We start from the raw sequence: 25,257 nt of genomic DNA on the forward strand, positions 1-25,257 counted from the left end.
TTTTTAACCAAATGTTTTCTATCAAAATAATAGAATATTCAAAATAAAAAAATGCAACAAAATAGTTCAACCTGGAACAAATAAATTACATTTTTAACAAATTAGTTACACTTTTACGCAAGTGAATGAATCTTCAACAAAAAAGATGAATTCGCAACAAAAAACGTAATATTTTAGTTGTTTTGAATAAAAAAGGCAAATTTTCCACCAAATTGTTCAATATTCAAAAAAAAAAAAAGAATTTTTGTACAAAACAGCTGAATTTTCTACCCGATAATGGAATAGTTAATTTTCAATCTGAAAAATGAATTTGAATCCAACAAAAAATTTAATTTAAAACAAGTTAGTACAACTTTCAAACAATTAGTTGAATTTTCATCTACAAAAAAGATTAATTCTGAACGAAAAATTTAAAAGCTGATACAGTTATATCTTCAATCAATAAAACTAATTTTAAACAAACTAGTTCAACTTTCAACTAATTAGTGGTACTTTCACCCAGAAAAGATGAATTTTCAAATAAAAAAGACGATTTTTTTAACACAGAAGGATTTTTAAAAAAAGAGAAACAAAATTTAAAACAAATTCCTGAATTTTTAACGAAGAATTTCATTTGCAAGCAAATAGTGGAATTTCCTACATAAATAATTGAATTTTCAAGCAAAAAAGGTGAATTCTTTAGGAAAAATGTTAAAGTTGAGTTTTCAAGTAAAAATTATTAATTTTTAGGCAAAAATGGAATAGTTAAATATTCGATTAAAAATAATAATTTTCAGCAGAGAAACAACCATTTTTTCAAATATAGTTAAATTTTCAAATAATAAAATTATTTTTCAACAAAGTAATTGAACAGAATTTTTACCATATTTAGGAATTTTTAACCAAGAAGATCAATTTCCACAAAATAGTGAAATTTTTGACCAAAATAATCGAATTTTCAACCAAAAAAGGTGCATTTTTTAGGCGAAATGCAATATGGGAATCTTCAACTACAAACTATCAATTTTTAGCTAAAAATTTAATAGTTAAATATTTAGTTAAAATAATAATTTTCAAACAAAAAAAAAATTTTCATCTGAAAAAAGATTATTTTTGTTAACAGTTGAATCTTTAAATAAATAGTAAAAGTTTTAAACAAAAGTGATAAATTCTAAACCAAAAATATAAACAGTAGACTTCTTAATTAAAAAGGATGAATTTTCAAATAAAGAAGACGATGACTTTTAACCAATATTTTGAATTTTGAACCCAAGAAGACGAATTAAAAAAAATGTTTTTTAAAATAAATAGTTAATCTTCAATCAATAAAATTAATTTTAAACAAAGTAACGAATTAGAGGGACTTTTACTCGAAAAAGATGAATCTTCTAATAAAAAAGACAAATTTTGAAACCAGAAAGATTTTTCAAAAAAGAAAGAAACAAAATTTTTAACAAATTCATGAATTTTCATCCAAAAAGATAATTTTTCAGCCAAAAATAGAAAAATATAAATATAACAGTAGACTTTTTAATTAATGAGGATCACTTTTAACCAAAATTGTTGAATTTTCAAACTAAAAAGACGAATTTTTAACAAACAAAAAAAAAAGAATTTTCAACAAAATAGTTAAATCCATAATCAATCAAATTAATTTTATACAAAGTAATTCATTTTTCAACAAATTACTTGAACTTTCACACAAAAAAGGTGAATTAAAAAAAAAAGAATTTTTAACCCAGAAAGATTTTTCAAAAAGAGAGAAACAAAATTTTGAACAAATTCCTTAATTTTTAACCAATAAGATCATTTTCAACCAAAAAAGGTGAATTTTTAGGCAAAATGAAACAGTTGAGTTTTCAAATGAAAAATATCATTTTTTCAGTCAAAAACGAAACATTTAAACAGTCAGTTAAAACAAATAATTTTCAACAAAAAACACCATTTTTTATCAAAATTTGAATTTGAACAAATAGTAAAAGTTTTAAACAAAATAGAGCAATTCTAAACCAAAAATATAACAGTAGACTTAATTGAAAAGGATGAATTTTTAAATAAAGAAAACGATGACTTTTAACCAAAATTTTGAATTTTCAAACCAAAAAGACGAATTTGTAACAAACAAAAAAAAAAAAATTTCAAAAAAATAGTTAAATCCTTAATCAATAAAATCAATTTTAAACAAAGTAATTCATTTTCCAACAAATTACTAGAACTAGAACCCAAAAAAGATGAATTTTCAAAAAAAGAAATTTTAACCAAGAAAGATTTTTAAAAAAGAAAGAAACAAAATTTTAACCAATTTCTATCTTTTTTAACCAAAAAGATCATTTTCAATCGAAAAAAGGTGAATTTTTAGGCAAAATGTAATAGTTAAGATTTCAACTAAAAACTATCAATTTCCAGAAAAAATGGAATAGTTAAATACATGTTCAATTTAAAAAAATAATCATTTTCAACAAAAATACAATTTTTTATAAAATATAGTTAAATCTTCAAACAATAAAATAATTTTCAAACAAAGTAGTTAACTTTCAATCAAGACGTTCAATTTTCAGAAAATAAATAAAAATAATTACCAACAAAACAGTTAAATATTTAAACAAACTTAAAAAAAAGAAAAGGATGAAGTTTCTTGAAAACATTTGAAATATTTTCCGAAGAATAAAACGACCAAAAGTAAATGACACGTTTGCTTTGTATTTTCATTTTACAGTTATCAGACTACTGTTTACGAAATGCAGTCAGACTAGGTCGTGCAACGGGTCTTAAAATATTGCACCACAAAAAGAAAAAATCCACGAAAATGGTCAAATCCTAATATTTTGTTCAGAATTTAAGAAATCTAAAATGTAAAAGTGTTCTTGACAGTTTTTAAAATAGAAATCTGACTCTGGCAGGGTATACAATGGATACATGAAAAGTGGAATAATCCAGAATGTTAGGTTATGTAGGACGAACTCCTCGGAAATTGATTTAAAATTTCTATATTTGGTATAAAATTGATTGAATGTAATGCTCCAAACTTACACTTCTGCCTCTGGGGATGACGCACTGGGCTCCGTTGTGTCTATTGTTGGGGTTTCACTAATGCTCGCCACTTCATCTGCCATGTTTTCCATTTTAGAGATCACTAAGAACTGTTAATAGCATTCACGAAATCAGTCGAAAAACAAGAGTTTTTTCCCGAAAAAACGTTTATTTTCGTCTACAATTTGGCAGCTGCAGGTCGCTGCAAATTGGCATGAAAAAGGACACGAACTTGTCAAAACAGTGACTAATTGAGCTTTTCCTGTTTCCCTAAAAGGGGTCTTAAAGCCCTGTAGAAACTTCCCGTTTTCTGTGTTTTTATTGGCTCTCATGACTTTTTCCAGGTCATTTTCCTTTTAACTGACCAATAGCAATTCGAGTCACGACGTTTCCAGGAAAATCGGAGGTTATATAAGGAATTTTGACATCTGTCAAAATTAGTAGCAAACACAAATGCGTGGAATGTGGATTTTGTTAGAAGTTTTTGGCTTGTAGTTATGATTATTTGATGTGTTCTTCTTTTTGAATTGAGAATGCTGGAAAGGATCTATTTTTATGTTAATTAGAGGTTTTCTTCATTCTTTTGATAAGGTTAGAAACCATTTTTTTAAACTATATAACCTATAAATAATACACGCATGACTTGAAGCGGCTTTAATTTATTATTGTTAATTACGCTGCTTGAAATGACATAATTTGATATAAAGTAAAATGGAAAGAGAAACTAAATTTGGTTATTCAGAACTAATGGTTTCCTTATATTTATGTTTTTATTCGTGGTTTTAATGATATTTAATGTTAGTATTTTCCAAAACTTTTTATGTCTTGCAGGATTTGTATTAAATATATTTATTAAATTTTAGGACTATAGAGAAAATGGGACCTCCAAAGAGATTCAGGAAAGAAGCAGGTATTTTTAAAATGTATTCTTTTGTTTGATAAAAGTCAAATTTGTATTTAAATATGTTTCGAATATCAGACTTCACACTCTTTTAATTTTTTCAATTTTAAAATTCAATTATTAGGTTTATAATTTCATTAAAAATTAAAATATTTGGTTGCAAATTTATGTATTTTCTTGAAATTTATTTTTTTGTAGAAAAATTCTGCATTTTCTTGAAACTTTGTCTTTTGTGGTAAGATATTAATTTTCTTGGTGACTAATTCACCATTTAAAAGTTATTCTTTTTTTTTAGAAAATTAATATTCGATTGATAATCTAATTAAAAATTAAAATTTTTTGTGAAAAATTCATGTATATTGTTAAAAGTTAATCTTTTTTTTTTTTGTAAAAAATTAGTCTTTTTGGTTAAAACTTTATTTCTTTGGTTGAAAATTAGTTTTTATTTTTTTTGTATTGGCAATTTTAAAATAAACATTTATCAACATTTTGTATAAAATTTTTTGTATATATATTTAATCTTTGAGTAGAAAATTAATTTGTTTGATTAAAAATTAAATTAATTAGTTTAGTATTTATTTGCTTAAAAACATTTCTCTAAATTAAAATTCTTTTCTTGGTAAAAAATTAATCTTTTTCGTCAATGATTAATTTTTTTTTATTTGAATTTTTTTTATATAGACAATTATTTTTAGAACTGAAAATTTAATTACACTATTTGAACTATTCTATTATTTATTGCAGATTTATTTTTTTTTAGATAAATAATTCATCTATTTTGTTGAAAATTGATCTTTTTTGTAAAAAATTACCCTTATTGGTTAGAGTTTGAACTATTAGTTTACAAATTCTACTAAAAATTAAAATATTTGGTTGAATTTTTTTGTTTGAAAATTAGTTTTTTTATTGACAATTTTTTTTCAAAGGAAAAATTGAACTAAATCTTTTGTTCTTTTTATTTATAGACAATAATATTTTTGGCAGAAAATTAATTTGTTTAGTTAAAAATTGAACTATTTCGTTACGAATTTATTTTACTTGCTTGAAAATTTATTTTTTAACGAAAATTGAACGATTCTATTTTCCATTGCAAATCTATTTTTTAGTTAATAATTAATCTAAATTTTGAATTTTTCTTTGTAGATAATAAATCTTTTTGTGAATAAAAATTTGACTATTAGTTTGAAAATTACATCAAAAATGAAAACATTTGGTTAAAAATTTATTTATTTTTTTACAAATTATTATTTTTTTGTAGGAAATTAATCTTTTTGGTTGAAAATTAATTTTTTTTGTTTGAAAATTAGTTTTTTTATTACAAATTAATTTGTTTTAATAGACATTTAATCTTTTTAGTTGAAAATTCATCTATGTTGTTGAAGATTTGTATTTTATTGCTAGAATATTCATCTTCTAAGTTGAAAATTCAACCATTTGTTTCAAAAAATATTTCTTAATGAATATTTAGCTATTCTCTATTTTTGCTAGAAAATTTATTATTTTCAGTTAAAAGTTAACTTATTTTGTTGAAATCTCGTATTTTTTAGTCGAAAATTTAGTTATTTTTGTAGAAAATGCATATCTCTTTGTTGTAAATTCAACTTTTTTTAATTAAAAAATTCGTCATTTCTTCCTTCGAGTTTTTCCAATTGCCCAATCGGCATTAAGAAAAACCGCATAATAAGAAAATTAAACTATTTTGTTAAAAATTCAACTGTTTTGTTGGAAATTCTTAATTTTATCATTTAATTTCACTGTTTTTAATTCAAAATTATAATATATGTTGCTTGAAATATCCACTAATACATTTTTCGTCGAGAATTAATCTTTTTTGGGTTGGAAATAAATTTTTAAATTGAAAATTTAACTATTTCAGTCGAAGGTTCATCAATTTATTTGAAAATTCATATTTTTGCTAAAAATTGAAAATTATTTGGTAGAAAATTCAAGTTTTTTTATTGGAAATTCATGTATTTTATTAAAAATTCGTCCTTTTAATTTGAAAATTCATCTTTTTTGATGAAATTTTTATCTTTATTGGTTAGAAATGTAACTGTTTGGCTAAAAATTCATCTGTTTTGGTTGAGAATTAAAACCAACTATTTGTTTTAAAATTGAACTATTTTATTGCGAAATCTTCTGTGGCGGAATTCATCTGTTTTTCATTTGAAATTGAAATATTCACTGTTATATTTTTCGTAGAGAATTCATATTTTTTGGACTAAAAATTAATTTTTTGTAACTAAAAATTGAAATATCTCAGTTGAAGATTCATCAATTTATTCGAAAATTCCACTATTTAGTTTGAAAATTCATCTGCTTTTTTGGAAATTCTTCTTTTTAAATTAAATTCAGTTGTTTTTTATTTAAAATTACCATATGTGTTGCTTAAAATATCAATTATTACATTTTGCGTTGAAAATTAATCTTTTTGGCTAAAAAATGAAACTGATGATTCAACATTTTAGTTAGAAATTGATCTCTTTAGTTGGAAATTGAACTATTTTGTTCCAAATTCTTCTTCTTTTTCTTGAATTCAACTGTTTTTAATTGAAAATTAAAATATTTGTTGGTTAAAATATTCACTAATACATTTTTCGTTGAGAATTCATCTTTTTGGGAAGAAAATAAAATTTGTAACTAAAAGTTTAATTATTGCATTCAAAGAATAGTCAATTGAGTTGAAAATACATCTTTCTGCTAAAAATTTAACAATTTTTTTTTTTGAAAATTCAACTATTTTATTGAAAGTTCATATATTTTGTTGAAAATTTGTCTCATTATTTTGAAAATTTATCTTTTTTGAATAAAAATTTTATCTTTATTGATTAAAAATGATTAAAATTGATCAAATGATTATTAAAAATGAAAAAATGAAAATAAAAATAAAAAATGAAAGAAATGATTAAAAATGATTTATTGATTAAAAAATTCTATTACTTGATTAAGAATTGAACTATTTGGTTGATAATTGAATTCTTTGGTTGAAAACTAATATGTTTTGCTTGAGGATTCAACTATTTTTTTGAAAAATTATTTTTTCCTTGGTTAAATCGAACTTTTTTAAATTTTAAAATCTTTTGTTTTTGAAGATTGATCGCTATAGTTGTAAATTTGGTTTAAAAATCTCATTTTGTGTAAATTAATTATAAAAACTGAAAATGTAACTTTATTTTTATTTTGTGGTAGAAAATAATTCTTCATGGTTAAAAATTACATTTTTTTGGTCAAAAATTCAACTATTTGTTGAAATAAATCTGTTTTTGTTGAGGATTAAACTTTTTTTTTTAAGTTTTGCCTTTTTTTATTGAAAATCAATTTTTTTGGGTAGAAAATTAATTTTTGTTGTTGGAAATACAACTGAAATAATTCTTGGTTGAAAATTCAACTATGTAGTTGACTACTATGTAATTAAATTTGTCGTTGACATTTCCTCTTTTTTTAAATAATGCATTTAAAGATTCATAATTTTAGTTAAAAAATAATTTTTGTGGTTGAAAATTATTTTTTTCAATTTTTAAAAATTAATATTTTCATTGAAAGTTTTACTATTTTAACTGAAGATTCACCAATTTATTTGAAAATTCACATCTTTGGTTGAAAATTGAACTATTATTATACTTTGTCTTTTTTGTTTGGAAATTCAACTGTTTGTGTAATTCTTGAATGTCCCTGTTAAAACGAATTTTTTTTAAATTCATCTCGTTGTTTATAAATTAATAAATTAAACTGTAAATGTATCTATTCTATTTTTTATTAAATACTGATCTTTTTTAATAAAAAATTCAACTAACTTTTTGGGTTGAAAGTTTTTTGATTTAAAATAAAAATATGTCTTTGTTCGAATATCAGCCATTACATTTTTCTTCGGTTGAATTCAACTATTTTTAATTCAAAATAAAAATATGCGTTGTTTCCAATATATTAATTACTACATTTTTAGTTGAGTATCCATATTTTTCAATTAAAAATATAAATACTTAGGTAAATATTAAATTTCTGGTTAAAAATTTTGTTGTTAAAAATTAATAACTAAAACTGAAAATGTAACTTTTCTATTTCTTGTAAATAATTGATCTTTTTTAATTGAAAATTCAACTAATTAGTTAAAATTTATGGAAGAAAATTAACCTTCTTGGTTAAAATTTATTCTTTGTTGTTTACAAATTCAACTGTTTTATTTGAAATTCGTCTTTTTCAGTTGAATCCAACAGTTTTTGGTTTCACTTAAAAATAATTTGGGTTGAAAATTTTTTTTTGTTGGTAAAAATAAATTTTTTAAACTGAAAATATAACTATTTTATAACTAACTATAGCATTCATCTTTTATTGTAGAAAATTATCCTTATTGATTGAAAATTCATCTTTTTGGCTGCAAATTTAACTATTTGACTAAAAACTATTTTTTCTAGTAGAAGGTTAATCATTTTAGTTGAAAATTCATCTCTTCGGTTAAAAATGTAACTATTTCGTTGAAAATTCGTATTTTTAGGGTAAAAAAATTTTCTCGTTAGAAAATTCAACTATTTGGTTTATAATTGAGTATTTTAATTAAAATTAATATTTTTCGGTTAAAAAATGGTATCATATTGTTAATAATTTTATTGAAAATAATTCACCCCCCCCCCTAATTTCTTGAAAAATCACCCTATTTCCCGTGCATACTGGGTGATAATCACCCAAGTGTATTCAAACGTGTACTGTATCGACGGTATTGGATAGTTTTTTACAAGAAAATCAATTAATGATGTTTAATCTATCTAGTTTAAGGAGGAAAAGGTTTTATAACAGTTTTTGAAATTTACACTAGTTAAAAAAAATCCTTTTTGGAAAAAAATTTAAAAAATGACTTCTTACACTCTAATATTCATAACTTTTTAAGTTTTCGATATTTTTACTTAAAACCTTACTTGAATACTTCCGAGATACGGCTCTTCAAAAATGAAATTAGTCTTAAAGGGTTCGTTCCAAAGGAGATATTTATTCTAAAAAATAAAAGCTTCAATTCAATGAAAAATGAAATACCGCACTTTGCATGATTAAACAATTTTATTGATCGTAAACTGCGTATAAAAACGATAGAAATCAAAATTATGTGAAAATGACATAGAAAAATAGGTTTTCATGACATTTGTTAATCTGGCACCATATGTTCCATTTTCTTGAGTTTGATACGTTTTGTTAAAGCGCAAATAAGTCGCTGGGTGTTTTACACCCAGTGTGCCCTTTAAGGGTTAATTGCTTAAACTTTTATTTTCAGATAAGCGTGTTGCAAAAAAGAGTAAGGAAGATTATGATGATTACGATGAAAATACGCCTGATGGAGGAGAACCAGAAGCTATTCCGGCTGCAGCAAAATATGATATTGAAAAACAGGAACCTGCACCTGAAGATGAATTTGGGGCAAAAGATTACCGAAGTCAAATGTCACTCAAACCTGATCATTCATCTAGAGCCTTGTGGGTCGTAAGTGTTTCAATAAATTCTATCAATTTATCATATAAAGTTTATTTTAAAAATTACTACATATATCTTTGTGTGTGTGTGTGTGTGTTTACTTATAAGGAACCGAGGGCGGATCCAGAAAAGCAAAGATTTTAATTTTAATTAAGAAACTTTTGAATCGCACCAAAAAAGACGAATTTTCAGAAAAATACTTGAATCCTCAACAAAGATTTTTCAGTCAATAGACAAAACATTTTTTATCAAAAATGTAAAACTTTTAGTAAAAAATTATGAATTTTCAACCAAGAAAATTAATTTTCGACCCTAAAAGAAGAATTCACAACAAAATACGTCAATATTGAACAAAATAGTTCAAATTTTAAACTAAAAGGATCAATTTTCAACCAAAAATGCATATATGTTAAATTTTTATTAAAGAATATTAATTTGTGAATAAAAAAAGGAATTTTCTATAAAAAACAACATTTGAACTTGCAATCCAGAAATATGAAGTTAAAAAAATCATTTTCAAACAATAATAAATAAATTCTTAGCTAAAAAATTAGTTTTTAACACAAAAAAGAAATTTTCAACAAAATACTTCCATTTTTAGCGAAACAGTGGAATTTTTAACCGAGAAGATTAATTTTCTCTCAAAATATACCAATTTTCAACAAAATATATAGATTTTTTACCAAATATTTGAATTTCTAAACAAAAAATGCTTTTATTAAAAAAAAAAAATTTAATCAAAAAAGACAAATCTTCAACAAAATAATTGAATCCTTGATCAAAGCAGATCAATTTTTAACTAAACGGTTCTATTTTCAGCAAAAAATAGATTTTCGACCAAAAAAGATTAATTAAAAAAAAAACATGTTTAACGAAATAGTTGAATTTTTAATCAAAGAAATATCATTTTTTAACGAAAAATGGAATAGTAAAATTTGTACTAAAAAAGAATAATTTCTTACGTAAAAAAACCAATTTCTTATAAAGCATTTGAATTGAAAATAAGTTTATATTCTATGAAACAGTTCAATTTTCAACCCAAAAATATGCAGTTTTAACTAAAAAGATGATTTATCAGCAAAATAGGTAAAATTTGATATTACAAGCAAAAAATATTTTAATTTGAAAAAGAAAACAGTTTAATGCAACCGAAAAATATGAATTTTTATCCAAGTAGTTGAATTTTTAGTCGCAAAAAGATCACTTTTTAACAAAAAATTAATTAGTTGCATTTTCATTGAAAAAAAATTAATGTATGAAAACAATTTTTTTTAAAGCAGTCAAATTAAAAAAAAGAATTGAATTTTCTACGAAATTGTTGAATTTTTAAGCTAAAAAGACGAATTTTCTATAAAACAGTCAATTTTTAACCCAAAAATATGCAATTTCAACTAAAAAGATGATTTATCGGAAAAATATGTAATATTTGAGATTCCAACCAAAAAATATTTTTATTTGAAAAAGAAAACAGTTTAATTTAACCAAAAAAGACGAATTTTCTACAAATTAGTTCAATTTTCAACCCAAAAATATGTCATTGTAACTAAAAAGATGTTTTTTTAACCAAATATAGTTGGATTTTTAGTCAAAAAAAAGATCACATTATAACCAAAAATATAATAGTTAAATGTTCATTAAAAAATAATAATTTTAAATGCAGAAAAACGATTTAAAAAACAGTCATATTTTCAACAACAAAAAATTGAATTTTGTTCCAAATTGTGGAATTTTCAAGCTAAAAAGACCATTTTTCTACGAAGCAGTTCAATTTCCAACCCGAAAATATGCAATTTTAAATAAAAAGACAAATTGTCAGTAAAAAATGTAATATTAGTTATTTAAACCAAAAAAATTTTAATTTCAAAAAGAAAACCGTTTAATGCAACCGAAAAATATGGATTTTTAAATAAGTAGTTGAATTTTTAGTCGCAAAAAGATCACTTTTTAACCAAAAATTAATTAGTTTCATTTTTATTGAAAAAAAATTATTCATTATTAAAAAATAATGATTTTAAATGCAGAAAAAGAAATTTTAAAAAAGCACTCGTATTTTCAACAACAAAAAATTGAATTTTCTACCAAATTGTGGAATTTTCTAGTTAAAAATACAATTTTTCTACTTAACAGTTCAATTTCCAACCCAAAAATATGCAATTGTAACTAAAAAGATGGTTTTTTAACCAAATATCGTTGGATTTTAAAAAAATGCAATATAGAAATTTTTTTAACAGTTGAATTAAAAAAAATAATAATTTTTAAGCTAAAAACAAGAATTTTCTACAAATTAGTTCAATTTCAGAACCGTAAATATGCAATTTTAACTAAAAATATGAATAATCCAACCAAAAAAGATTTTAATTTGAAAAAGAAAACAGTTCAATTCAACCAAAAAAAGGATGCATTTTTAACCAAGTAGTTGAATTTTTAGTCTCAAAAAGATCCATTTTTTATTCAAAAATAGAATAGTACAATTTTTACCGAAAAACAATAATTTTGATTGTAGAAAAATCCAAATGATTGAATTTTTAAGCCAAAAAGTCGAATTTCCTACAAAACAGTTTAATTTTCAATCCAAAAATATGCAATTTTAACTAAAAAAATGAATTTTCAACATAAAAATGTTATATTTGATATATTTCAGCGAAAAAATATTATAATTTAAAATAAAAAACAGTTGAATTGAACTGAAAAAGTTAAATTTCTAACCAAGTAAATAAATTGTCAACAACATAGTTGAATTTTCAAATATCAGGGATAAATTTTCAATAAAAATATCAGCTTTAAACCAATAATGAAATTTTTACATTTCTAGACAAAAAAAGTAATTCTTAATAAAAATTGTTTTGATCGAAGCAGTTAAATTTTCAACCAAAGAGATGAATTTTCAAATAAAATTTTCAATCTTTAACAAAAAAAATTCAACAAGATTTTAAATTTCAACCCAATAGATGATTTTTTATCCAAGAATATTAATTTTCTAAAAATGGAATAATTAAATTTTCAAACAAAGAGATTATTTTACAACCAAACAGTCGAATTTCCAATTGAAATTGTCAATCTTTAAAAAACAAGAAAATTAATTTTTGATATAGAAGTTAAACTTTCGACCAAGTAATTATTAAATTTTGAAATTTAAAAAAATTTCTAGATTCGCACTTATAAGGAACACAATAAAAAAAATAAAATTCTCTCCTCAGGCACCGAATGGACACATTTTTCTGGAATCATTTTCTCCAGTTTACAAACAGGCTCAGGATTTTTTAGTCGCAATTGCAGAACCTGTAGCCCGTCCTAAATACATTCATGAGGTTCTTCATTTAATTTATCATTCAGTAAAATTATATTAAAAATAAAAAGAACCAAAACTAAAAATGTAATATGTTTTTTTTTTCAGTATAAATTAACAGCTTATTCGCTCTACGCAGCTGTTAGTGTCGGTCTTCAAACTCACGATATAACTGATTACTTAGAAAAATTAAGCAAAACGAGTATTCCTGATGGAATCGTCGAGTTTATAAGGATTTGTACCCTCTCATATGGAAAGGTATGTAATTTAAATTATAAAATATTTATAAAAGTTTGTTATCCCCCCTTTACCGAGCGTAATTTTTAGTATTTCAGATACAAATTTAAAATTTTCAAAATCATTACTTTGTTTTAAACAAAAGAATGTCTTTTTTACTATGAAAGATGGTTTTTTTAAAACAAAGTACTTGAATTTTCAACAAAATAATTAAATTTTTAACATAATAGTTTAATTTTCAAACTAAAATGATGAATTCCCAACAAAAAACTGTTATAGTTTATATTTCAATCGAAAAAGTTGAAATTCATAAAAAAAAAGAATTTTAAAATGAAAAAGAGGAATTTTCAAAAACTAAAGATTTTTCACTTAAGAATTAAATTAAAGTTTGTCTAAATCATAATAAAAATCATATAAATATGATTTTTTTTACCAAAAAAGGAGAATTTTCAAACAAAAAAGATCAATGTTAAAGAAAATGGAAAAGTTACATTTACAGATAAAAAATTAATTTTAAATCAAATTTAGTACAACTTTTACCCAAGCAGTTGAATTTTCAATTAAAAAAGATTAATTTTGAACCAAAGAGATGAATTTTCAACTAAAAATATCAATAAAAAAAAATGATTTCCTAAAAAAGTGATTCAACCAAATCTTTCAAAAAAAGTTGAATACTCAGACAAAGAACAATAGGTTTTAACTAAAAAGTTACTTTTATATATAAAAAAATGGAAATTTCTACTAAAATAGACGAATTTTAAAATCAAAAAGATAAATTTTCAAAATAATAGTTGAATTTTCTGTTAATAATGATTTTATTTGACTTTTCACGATTAAAATATAATTTTTTAAACAAGAAATAAGTTTTTACGAAAAAAATTGAATTTTTAATTCCAGAAGACGAATTTTTAACCAAAAACGATGACTTTTTAACAAAATTGTTGAATCCTCGACCAAAAAGTTCCATTTTAATTTTTAAAGAAAGATGAAATTTCTCTTAAAACAGATGAATTTTCTTCCAAAAAATATTCCAGTTGACTTTTCAAGTTTAAAATATGGATTTTTTAACAAAAAATAAGTTTCTACAAAAAAATTGAATTTTTAATTCAAAAAGACGAGTTTTTTCAATCAAAAAATATTCATTTTTAACAAAATAGTAGAATACTCGAGCAAAAAAGAATAATTTTTAACCAAAAAGTCACTTTTTTTGTTTGTTAATTTCTACTAAAACAGATGAATTTTTAAATCAAAAAGGTAAATTTTCAAAAAAATAGTTGGATTTTTTGATAAAAAAGATTTCAGTTGACTTTTCACGATCAAAATATGAATTTTTTTATAAAAAAAAAAGTTTCTACGAAAAAAAATGTATTTTCATTTCAAAAAGACGAATTTATTCACCCGAAAATGATGAATTTTTAACATAATAGTTTAATTTTCTTCCAAATAGTGGCATTTTTATCCAAAATATAAATTTTGAACAAAAAAATAAATTTCCAAAGAATAGTTGAATTTTCTTTTTAAAAAAATTTCAGTTGACTTTTATGATCAAAATATGAATTTTTTTAACCAAAATAAGTTTCTACAAAAAAATTGTATTTTTAATTTAAAAAGACTATTTTTTTCAATCAAAAAGGATGCATTTTTAACAAAATAGTTGAATATTCGAGCAAAGAAGAATAATTTTTAACTAAAAAGTTACAATTTTATTTTAAGAAAATTAAAATTTCTACTTAAACAGATGAATTTTTAAATCAAAAAGGTAAATTTTCAACAAAATAATTAGATTTTTTGATAAAAAAGATTTCAGTTGACTTTTCACGATCAAAATATGAAAAAAAATGTATTTTCATTTCAAAAAGACGATTTTTTTCACCCGAAAATGATGAATTTTTAACATAATAGTTTAATTCTCTTGCAAATAGTGGCATTTTTATACAAAATATAAATTTTGAAAGAATAAAAGAATAAGAATTGTTGAATTTTTAAACAAAAAATTGTTGACTTATTTACCCAAAAGTTCCATTTTTATTTTAAAAAAGATGAAATTTCTCTTAAAACAGATGAATTTCCATCCAAAAAAGATTTCAGGTGACTTTTCAAGATCAGAATATGAATTTTGTAACCAAAAATAAGTTTCTACGAAAAAAAAATTAAAATTTCAATTGCAAAAGACAAATTTTTTCAAGCAAAAGGGATGCATTTTTAACAAAATAGTTGAATACTCGAGCAAAAAGACTAATTTTTAACCAAAAAGTTACAATTTTATTTTTAAAAAAAATTCTACTAAAACAGATGAATTTTTAAATCAAAAAGATAAATTTTTATAAAAATATTTGGAGTTTCTTATATAAAACGATAAAAATATGAATTTTTAAATAAGAGCTAAGTTTCTACGTACAAAATGTAATTTTTAATTTAAGAAGACGAATTTTTAATCAAAAAGGATGACTTTTTAACAAAATTGTTTTCTCGTTTACACAAAAGTTCAATTTTTATTTAATAAAATATTTAACTTATTTTAAAACTCTTTTTAAAAAATTCTCTTAAATATTTAAAAAATAAAATTTCTCTTAAAAAATGTTCATCAAAAAAAGATTTCAGTTGACTCTTCGAGATTAAAATATGCATTTTTTAACAAAAAATAAGTTTTTACGAAAAAAATTTGAATTTTCAATTTAAAAAGACGAATTTTTTCCAGCAAAACTGATGCATTTTTAACAAAATAGTTGAATACTCAAGCAAAAAAGAATATATTTTAACCGAAAAGTAACAATTTTTTTTTAATGCAACTAAAACAGATGAATTTTTAAATCAAAAAGATAGATTTTCAAAATAATTGTTGGATTTTTCGATTAAAAAAATTACGAAAAAAATTTGAATTTTCAATTCAAACAGACGAATTTTTTCAATAAAAAAAGGATTAATTTTTAACAAAATAGTTGAATACTCGAGAAAAAAAGAATAGTTTCTAAGAAAAAGTTACATTTTTATTTTATTTTTTTTCATTTAAAGTCTGTACAAGAAAAGGTGAATTTTCAAATCAAAAAGATAAATCTAAAAGAAATAGTTAAATATTCTGTTAAGAAAGATTTCACTTAACTTTTCACGATCAAAATATAAATTATTACACAACAAATAAGTTTCTACGAAAAAAATTGAATTTTCCATTCAAAAAGACGAATTTTTAACCAATAAAGATGATTTTTTAACCAAATTATTGAGTCCTCTAACAAATAGTTTCACTTTTATTTTAAAAAGATAAATGTGCTCTGAAAACAGATGAATTTTTATTTGTTAAATCAAAAAAATAGTTGAATTGTCGTCCAAAAAAGATTTCAGTCTACATTTCAAGATAAAAAATCCATTTTTTAATAAAAAGCAAGTTTCTACGAAAAAAAAAGAATTTTCATTTCAAAAAGACGAATTTTTTCACCCAAAAAGTATGAATCTTAAACATAATAGTTTAATTCTCTACCAAACAGTTAAATTTTTATCCAAAATATAAATCGGGTGAATTTTTAATTAAAAATACTAACATAAAAAAAAGTTAAATTTTAGACCGAACAGTTGAATTTTCACCAAAAAATACGAATTTTCAACAATTTGCCTGCATTTTCACCAAAAAAATTATTCTACAACCGATTAGTTGAATTTTCTACAAAAAAATACGAATTTTTAATAAATTACTTACAATTTCAATTAAACGTTTTGAATAATTTTGTGCAAAATATTTGAATTTTATACCAAATTAAGAAATTTTCAAGTAAAAAAACTAATTTTCATATAAAATGTTTGAACTTTCAATGCGACAATATGAATTTCCAACAAAAACATTATTTTACAACCGATCAGTTGAACTTCTAACAAAACAGTTCAATTTTCAGTTTAAAAAAATTATTTTGAATAAAAAAAACTGATAGTTTCAACTGAAAAAAAATTTGAACCAAAAAAAGAACTTTCAAGGAAGGATTTCAACTTTTAATCAAGGAGTCGAATTTTTAATAAAAAAAAGATGAATTTAAAACATAATAATTTGCAATCGAAAATAATAATTTTTTTACAAAACGGTTTAATTTTTAACAAAAAAAATTGAATTTCCACAGAAAGAGATACATTATGAAATAAAAAACAACAAAATCCTCGAATTTTCAATTAAACAAACATTTTAGGCAAGAAAGAAACGAAATTTAAAAAAAAAGAACATTTTAAATAAACAGTGACGTACATTTTTAAATCTTAAACAAAAATTTTTACACTATTTGACACTATTGGGAATGGATAAACTGCGCTGCGCCACCTGGTGACAAAAATCCGAACTAGAAAGAATAGGTAAGATTTTAAAGTTGTGCATTAATTTTTGCATAAAATTGTTTTAACGATTTTTTTTATGGAGTTTAAAGTATTTGTTGGATACTGAAAGTAAGTTTTTATCGGAAACAAAGGAATGTAGATGGAATTTACATCTTATAAGGTGTAGAAAAATATTTTTTTACAGAAATATCTGTCCAACTGTGATTTCCAAACTTTTTAAAAATACATTTTTAGTTGATCAACTGTGAATATAAATTAATAATGATTTTTAAAACTAAACTGTTCTTTAAGATTTAAAAAGTGAATAATAATTAACTTTACAAGAAGATTCAAAATCAGTTCGCAATTATAGAATTTCCAGTTTCTAACGGTAAAAATTATGTAAAAATAATATATTCATAAACAATTCTCAATTTGAAATTTTTTAATTAAGAAAAAATGCGAGGAAGTTGAAGAAATACTTAAAAGTTTTGAAAAAATTCAATTCAAAATTAGAAATGATTTGAAATAATTTAAACAGAGTGTGTACGTGTACCGCCCAAATATATATTTTGGCAGATTTCGAACAAAAAATTTAAAAGATTTTTAAGAGTTTTGAATGGCTTCGGAAGATTAAAAAACATTTCCTATGAAAATTAATAATGATTTTTATTTTCAAAATATAATTTTGAGTGATTATTCCAAAAGACTTAGAAAGATCTACAAAATTATCAAAAATGAATGTGGAAGATTTTAAGGAAATTTATTTAATTTGGCAGAATTTAAAAAAAAAATGAGAAAAAAAAGATAAAATTTAAAGGATGTTTAGAAGTTCTGAAATAATTTCAAAAGCATTTAAAAAATTGAAAATAAAAAAAAACATGCAGCTCTTTCAAGGTTTTTAAATAAAACTTGGATTCTTTGAACTCTACAATTTATAAAAGTAACAAAATTTATTTTGCAGTGTAAAAGTGTCAGCAGCTTCCATTTTATATGTGTAAATTATTTTTAAAGCTTTAAATTCAAGAGTTCCACTTTCAGTGCTTTCATTTGCAGCTCAGTTTTTATTAATTCAAATGGAAAAAATGTTAGCTTAGAGTTTGATTTTTTAAATTTCATGGACCTTAAAAAATGTTTGCGAACCGAAAAATGACGGAAATTGTTTTCTTGGATTAAAATGGCCACCCTAAATCGTCTATTATTCGTATTCTTCGCAAAATTTGGATAAAACGTGTCGCCACGTAATTTAATTAAAGTTTATTTAAACTTAAATTCATTGAAACTTGCATGAAATAGTGAAATAATTATGTTTTTTTTTAAACCTATTTGACAAAAAGGTTTTTTTTTTCACTGTATAATATGGAAATTCTATCAAAAATTATTATATATTTTTTTAAGTAGATTTGTTTTTAGTACTCAATCATTGTTTTACACTTTACAAAAATATCATAAAAACACTTTTATACAAAAATTAATGAACAACTATAAAATTGTACCTACTCTTTCTAGTTCCAGTTTTAGGCACCAGGTGGCGAAATGATAGTCCAACCATTTCCAATTTACACTTTTTTTATATCTAAAGTGATTCCGAGGCCCGCAGTAAAATAAGAAATAAAGGTTCTAATCGAAATTCTCTTTTTGCAGGTGAAATTAGTTTTGAAGCACAACAAATATTTTGTCGAGTCTGCATTTCCGGAAGTTTTACAAAAGTTATTGAAGGACCCGGTTATTCAGGATTGCAGACTTATTAGAAATGTAGATGAAGTCGATAAGGACGGTTTTATCACGGATGTACACGACAAAACGAATGCTTTACCGGTTTGTAAATATTTATTAACTTCAGTTTATGATTATTTATCATCAGGACCTATTTTTTTTTAAATTTCGACGCTCTAAATCATGGAAAATAAGGAGATTCTTCACAAAAATGGAGGAATAAATTTCTTTAAATCAAATAAATGTAGGTACTAGGTTAAATTAAAATGAAAACTTTTTAGTTTGATAATTTTTTAAGCAAAATTGTAACATTTGTTACCAAATAGTTTAATTTTCAATTAAAAATATCAATTTTCAACAAAAAATTTAATAATTACATATTTAGTTAAGAAAATTAATTTTAAATTGAAAAAATAGTTAAATTTGCAATCTAAGAGATCAATGTCTAACTTAAATAATATATCGTCAACTAAAAAAACGAATTTTTAACGAAGTAGTTCAGAGTTCAACGAATTGAATTAATTTTCAACCAAAAAAGATTATAAATTTTTATTGAAACTGTTTAATTATAGCCTAAAAGGTGAGATTTCAAACAAAAAAATTGAATTTATAAATCAAAATATGAATTTTTAAGAAAAAAAGGTAATTTACAAACAAATAGTTGAATTTTTCAACCAGAAAAAGTGAATTCTCAATAAAAAATTTAATACTTGGTGTTCTAACCAAAAAAGTGTATTTTACATTAAAAAAACAATTGCATTCAACCAAAAAAGACGAGTTTTCTAAAAAAATAGTAGAATTTTCTACCCAAAAATATGCATTTCCAACCAAAAATTTCGTTTTCAACTTTGTTTGTTGAAAATTCCATTTTTTTTTTAATTAATCTGTTTTAGTCGAAGATTCAATTATTTTGTTGAAAATTTCTAGTTTTTAATGGAACTTCAACAATTTGATTGAAATTTTTTTACTTTCTTGACTGCAGAAGCATTCTTGGTTGAAAAGTCAACTCTTATCTTGAAAATTTGTCGCTTTAATTTGAAAATTCATATTTTTCGCTTGAAGGTTCAACAATTTGATAAAAAATAACTTCATTCTAATCTGATAGATCTTTCTTGTTTGGAAATTATTATTTTTGTTGTAAATTAACTTTTTTATTGGAAATTCAACAGTTTTGTAGAAAATTCATTTTTTGGCTTTGAAAATTCATCTCCTTTTGTAAAAATTTCATCTTTTTTAGTTGAAAATACCATTTTTTGGTTAAAAATTAATCTTTTTTCGTTAAGGATACAACTATTTTGTTAAAAATTTAACAATTTGGTTCAAATCTTTTACCTTACCTGAGTCCAAAAACTTTCTTTGTTGAAAAGTCAACTCTTATCTTGAAAGTTTGTCGTTTTAATTTGAAAAATCATCTATTTCGTTTGAAAGTTCAACAATTTGATAAAAATGACTTCTTTCTTATCTGAAGAATCTTTTTTGGTTGAAAATTAATATTTTTGTTTACAAAATTGACTTTTTTGTTGTAAGTGAACTTTTTTATTGAAAATTTAACTGTTTTGTAAAAATTCATCTCCTTTTGTAGAAACTTCGTCTTTTTTTAGTTGAATACGTAAATTTTTTGGTTAAAAATAAATCTGTTTTCCTTGAGGATTCAACTATTTTGTTAAAAATCCCTGGATTTTGCTTGGAAATTTAAAAGTTTTGGTTGAAATTTTTTTCATTTCTTGACTGAAACTTGAGTCTAAAAACTTTCTTGTTTGAAAAGTCAACTCTTATCTTGAACGTTTTGTCGTTTTGATTTTAAAAATTCATATATTTCGCTTGAAAGTTCAACAATTTGATAAAAAATTACTTCTTTCTTATCTGAAGAATCTTTTTTGGTTGAAAATTAATATTTTTGTTTACAAAATTGACTTTTTTGTTGTAAGTGAACTTTTTTATTGAAAATTTAACTGTTTTGTAAAAATTCATCTCCTTTTGTAGAAACTTCGTCTTTTTTTAGTTGAATATGTAAATTTTTTGGTTAAAAAAAAATCTGTTTTCCTTAAGGATTCAACTATTTTGTTAAAAATCCCTGGATTTTGCTTGGAAATTTAAAAGTTTGGTTGACATTTTTTTCATTTCTTGACTGAAAATACTTTCTCGATTGAAAAGTCAACACTTTTCTTAAAAATTTGTCTTGAGTTTGAAAATTCATCTTATCTATATTAAAATATTTGGGTTTGAAATATCATTTATTTCATTTTTCGTTCAAAATTCGTCTTTTTGTTTTAAAAAGACAACTATTTGGATTTTTTTTATTCTTTTGACTATACCTTTTCATCATTGAAAATTCAACTCTTTTGTTGAATATTTGTCTTTTTGGTTAAAAATCTAATTCTTTAGTTAATAATTTAATTATAATTAATTATAATAATTTTATAGAATTGAAATTTATTTTTTATTAAATTATTTTGCGGTTGAAATATCTGCTACATATAACATTTTTCGATAATAATTCAAGTTTTCTTTTTGTTGAAAATCATACTACTTGATTGAAAGTTGAACTAATTTGTTGAATTTTTTTGTTTTAAAATTGAACATTTTTGTTCAAAATTTCGTTCTTTATTAACTGTAAAATATTTTTGGGTTAAAAAGTAAACTCTTTTGTTGAAAATTCGTCTATTTTATTGAAAAATCATCTTTGTGTATTAGAAATTTAATAATTTGGTTGAATTTTCTTTCTTGACTGAAAAATCTTTCTCGGCGGAAAATTCGACTTTTTTTGTTGAAAATTCGTCTTATTGATTTGAAAGTTCATCTTTTCGGCTCGAAAATTCTACAATTTAGTTAAAATTTGTATTCTTCCTAAACTGAAAAATCTTGCTTGGTAGAAAGTCTAACTCCTTTCTTGTGAAAAAAATTTTTTTTTGGTTTGAAAATTGTCTTCAAAATTCAACAATTTGGTTAACATTTTTTTTTTCGTCACTGAAAAAGCTCTCTTGGTAGAAAATTAAACTCTTGTTGAAAATTAGTTATTTTTGGTTGAGTCAATTTTTTAAAATGCAAAATTAAAATATTTTTTGTTTGAAATATCGACTGTTAAATTTGTCGTTGAAAATTCGTCTTTTTTTCTTGAAAATGCATATTTTGGGTTGAAAATTCGTATTTTTTGGTTGAATTCAAAAAAAAAATAGTTGAAGTTTTCAACCAGAAAAAGTGAATTCTCAATAAAAATTTAATACTTGGTGTTTCAACCAAAAAATTTATTTAACATAAAAACAATTGCATTCAACCAAAAAAGACGAATTTTCTACCCAAAAATATGCATTTTCAACCAAAAATGTCGTTTTCAACCAAATAGTTGAATTATAAACCAAAATAGACGAATTTTTGCTTAAAAAGTGCAATAGATATTATTTCAATAAACAAATATTGTAAATTTTTAACAAAGTGGTTCAATTTTCTACCAAGTAGTTTAATTTTCATCCAAAAAAGTTAAATGTAATAGTTAATATTTGTACCAAAAGCACGAATTTTCAACAAAACCAAGTGAATTTTCAAATAAAAAAGATGACTTTTAACAAAATGGTTGAATTTCCAATAGAATGATTTAATTTTTAACAAAAAATACGATTTTCGAAGAAAGGAGTTGAATTATCAAACAAAAATGGTTTTTAAGATCAGAAAGAACACAAATTTCAACCAAATTGTTCCATTTTTAAGCAATAAAGCTTACGTTTTAAACCAAAAGACGAATTTTTAATCATTTTCAACAAAATAATTGAATTTTGAATCAAGATCGGTTTCTCAGTAAAGAAAATAAAAAATTTACACGCAATTTTTGTCTTTTTATTTAAAAAAATACAATTTTTCAACGAAAAATTTATTAGTTGATATTTCAAACAAAAAATATTTTAATTTTGAATTTGAAAAAATTGACACAAGAAAAAACAACTAATTTTCAACAAGAGTTTAATTTTTTACAAGAATGGAGTTAGATTTTCAACCAAGAAAAATTTTTCTGTTTAGAAAGAATTAAAATTTTAACTAAATTGTTGAATTTCTAATCACAAAAAATAAATTTTCAAACAAAAGAGACGAATTTACAACAAAAGAGTTGACCTTTTAGCCAAGAAATATTTTGCAGTTAATAATGAATAAAATTTTCAACAAAATTGTTCGATTTTCAAACCAAAAAAATTAATTTTCAAGAAATTATTTCAACTTTCAATCAAATAGTATGATTTTCAACAAAAAAAAAAACGAATTATTATCGAAAAAAGTTATATGTAGTAGATATTTCAACCGATAAATCATTTAATTAAAAATAAATGTTAATTCTAGCAAATTATTATAAATAATTATAATTAAATTATTAACCAAAGAATTACATTTTTAACCAAAAAGACAAATATTCAACGAAAGAATTGAATTTTCAATGAAGAAAAATTATAATCAAAAGAATAAAAAAAATATCCAAATTGTTGTTTTTTTAAGCCAAAAAGACGAATTTTGAATGAGAAATGTAATAAATAATATTTCAAGCAACAATATTTTAAGCTTGAATAAAAAAAGTTCAATTCGACCAAAAAGACGAATTTTTAAGAAAAAAAAATTGAATTTTCAACCAACAAAGATTTCCAATCAAAAAAGGAAAAGAATTTTCAATAAAATAGTTGAATCTTCACCGAAAAGTAAATGACTTTTAACCAAAACGTGGCATTTTTTATTAAAAAAGAATTAATTTCTACAACAAGATATGAATTTCCAAAGCAGAAGAAGAAAGAAAACAAAGAAAAAAAATGTTAACTAAATTGTTGAATTCGCAAGTCAAAAATATGCATTTTTAAACCAAAAAGACAAATTTTCATTAATAGAGTTGACTTTTCAACCGAGAAAATATTAGCAGTCAAGAAAATAAAAAAATTTCAATCAAAGTGTGGAATTTTCAAGCAAAATCTAGGAATCTTGAAGAAAATAGTTGAATCCTCAACGAAAACAGATTAATTTTTAACCAAGAAGTGGGATTTTTAACTAGAAAAATATAAAATTTCTAAAAAAGGAGATAAATTTCCAAAGCAAAAGGACCAATTTTCAAGAAGAGAGTTAAAATTTCAACAGATACATTTTTTAGTCAATAATGAAACACAATTTTAACTGAATTGTTCAATTATCGAGCAAAAAATGATATTTAAACCCAGAAAGTATTTGTATTCAAGAAAGGAAAAAAATGTCAACAAAAATTTTGAATTTCCAAGCAAAATCATTAATTTTCAAAACAAACATATTGATTTTGCAACCAAGAAAAATGTTTGAGATAAGAAAAAAGTCATTTTTTAATCAAATGTAGAAAATTAATTTTCTACAAAACTGTTAAATTTTTTAACATAAAACTTAATTTACAACAAAAAATTAATTTTCTACCAAAAAAGATTGTTCAGATAAGAAATAAGTCATTTTTTATTAAATTGTTGAACTTTCAAGCGAAAAAGATTAATTTTAAAATGAAAACGACAAATTTTCAAGATAAGTGAACTTTTCAACCAAGAAAGTAAAAAAATTTCAATTAAATTGTTGAAATTTCAAGAAAAACTAGTAATTTTCAACAAAATAATTGAATCCTCAACGAAAACAAATTAATTTTTAAAGAAAAAATGGCCTTTTCAACTAAAAAAGATGAAACTTCTACAAAAGGAGATGAATTTTCAAAGCGAAAAAATGAATTTTCTACAAAACTGTTATAGTTTCTACAAAAAATTTAATTTAGAACAAAAAAGTTAATTTTCAAAACAAAAATATTAATTTTCAACAAAGAAGGATTTTTCAGATAAGAAGGAAGTCATTTTTATCAAATTGTGAAATTTCCAGGCGAAAAAGATGAATTTTCAAACAAAATCGACAAATTTTCAAGATAAGAGTTGCCTTTTCAAGCAAGAATGTTTTTGCACTCAAGAAAGTAAAAAAAATACAATTAAATTGTATAATTTTCAGCAAAAACTAGAAATTTTCAACAAAATAATTGAATTCTTGACGAAAACAGATTAATTTTTAAGCAAAAATGGCATTTTCAACGAAAAAAGTTGAAATTTTTACAAAAGGAGACAAATTTTCAAAGAGAAAAGATGAATTTTCTACAAAACTGTTAAATTTTCAACAAAAAAGTTAATTTACATAAAAAAAGTGAATTTCCAAGACAAAAAAAATTAATTTTTCAACCAAGAATGTTTTTGCACTAACTTGATATAGACATTAGTTCAATTATTTTGGTCTTACGATAAAGTTGGAAATAAAAATGTTTTTGCACTCAAGAAAGGTAAACGATTTGAACCAAATTATTGAATTTTCAAAGCAAAAAAATGATTTTTCTACAAAACTGTTG

At 22.5% G+C, this 25,257-nt stretch overlaps 2 protein-coding genes across 3 annotated transcripts in view; one reads left to right on the plus strand and one right to left on the minus strand.

Annotated features, from left to right (window-relative positions):
• Positions 1-3,246, minus strand: part of LOC117174668 (dnaJ homolog subfamily C member 7) — a 32,475-nt gene extending 29,229 nt beyond the window's left edge. Inside the window, exon 1 of the mRNA XM_033363960.1 lies at positions 3,010-3,246. Coding sequence (XP_033219851.1) covers positions 3,010-3,101 — 92 coding nt within the window. The 5' untranslated portion in view covers positions 3,102-3,246. The remainder of the gene's footprint in view (positions 1-3,009) is intronic.
• Positions 3,247-3,458: 212 nt separating this feature from the next.
• LOC117174348 (general transcription and DNA repair factor IIH helicase subunit XPB) overlaps positions 3,459-25,257 on the plus strand; it is a 56,303-nt gene continuing 34,504 nt past the window's right edge. Inside the window, exons 1-6 of one of the 2 annotated variants that reach the window (XM_033363393.1) lie at positions 3,459-3,600; positions 3,873-3,919; positions 9,171-9,376; positions 12,565-12,675; positions 12,762-12,911; positions 18,825-18,998. In XM_033363393.1, the coding sequence (XP_033219284.1) occupies positions 3,886-3,919; positions 9,171-9,376; positions 12,565-12,675; positions 12,762-12,911; positions 18,825-18,998 (675 nt within the window). In that variant the 5' untranslated portion in view covers positions 3,459-3,600; positions 3,873-3,885. The remainder of the gene's footprint in view (positions 3,601-3,872; positions 3,920-9,170; positions 9,377-12,564; positions 12,676-12,761; positions 12,912-18,824; positions 18,999-25,257) is intronic. The other variant, XM_033363394.1, reaches the window with a different exon arrangement.

This window comes from Belonocnema kinseyi, chromosome 6, assembly GCF_010883055.1.
Source record: "Belonocnema kinseyi isolate 2016_QV_RU_SX_M_011 chromosome 6, B_treatae_v1, whole genome shotgun sequence".
NCBI classification, from domain to species: domain Eukaryota; kingdom Metazoa; phylum Arthropoda; class Insecta; order Hymenoptera; family Cynipidae; genus Belonocnema; species Belonocnema kinseyi.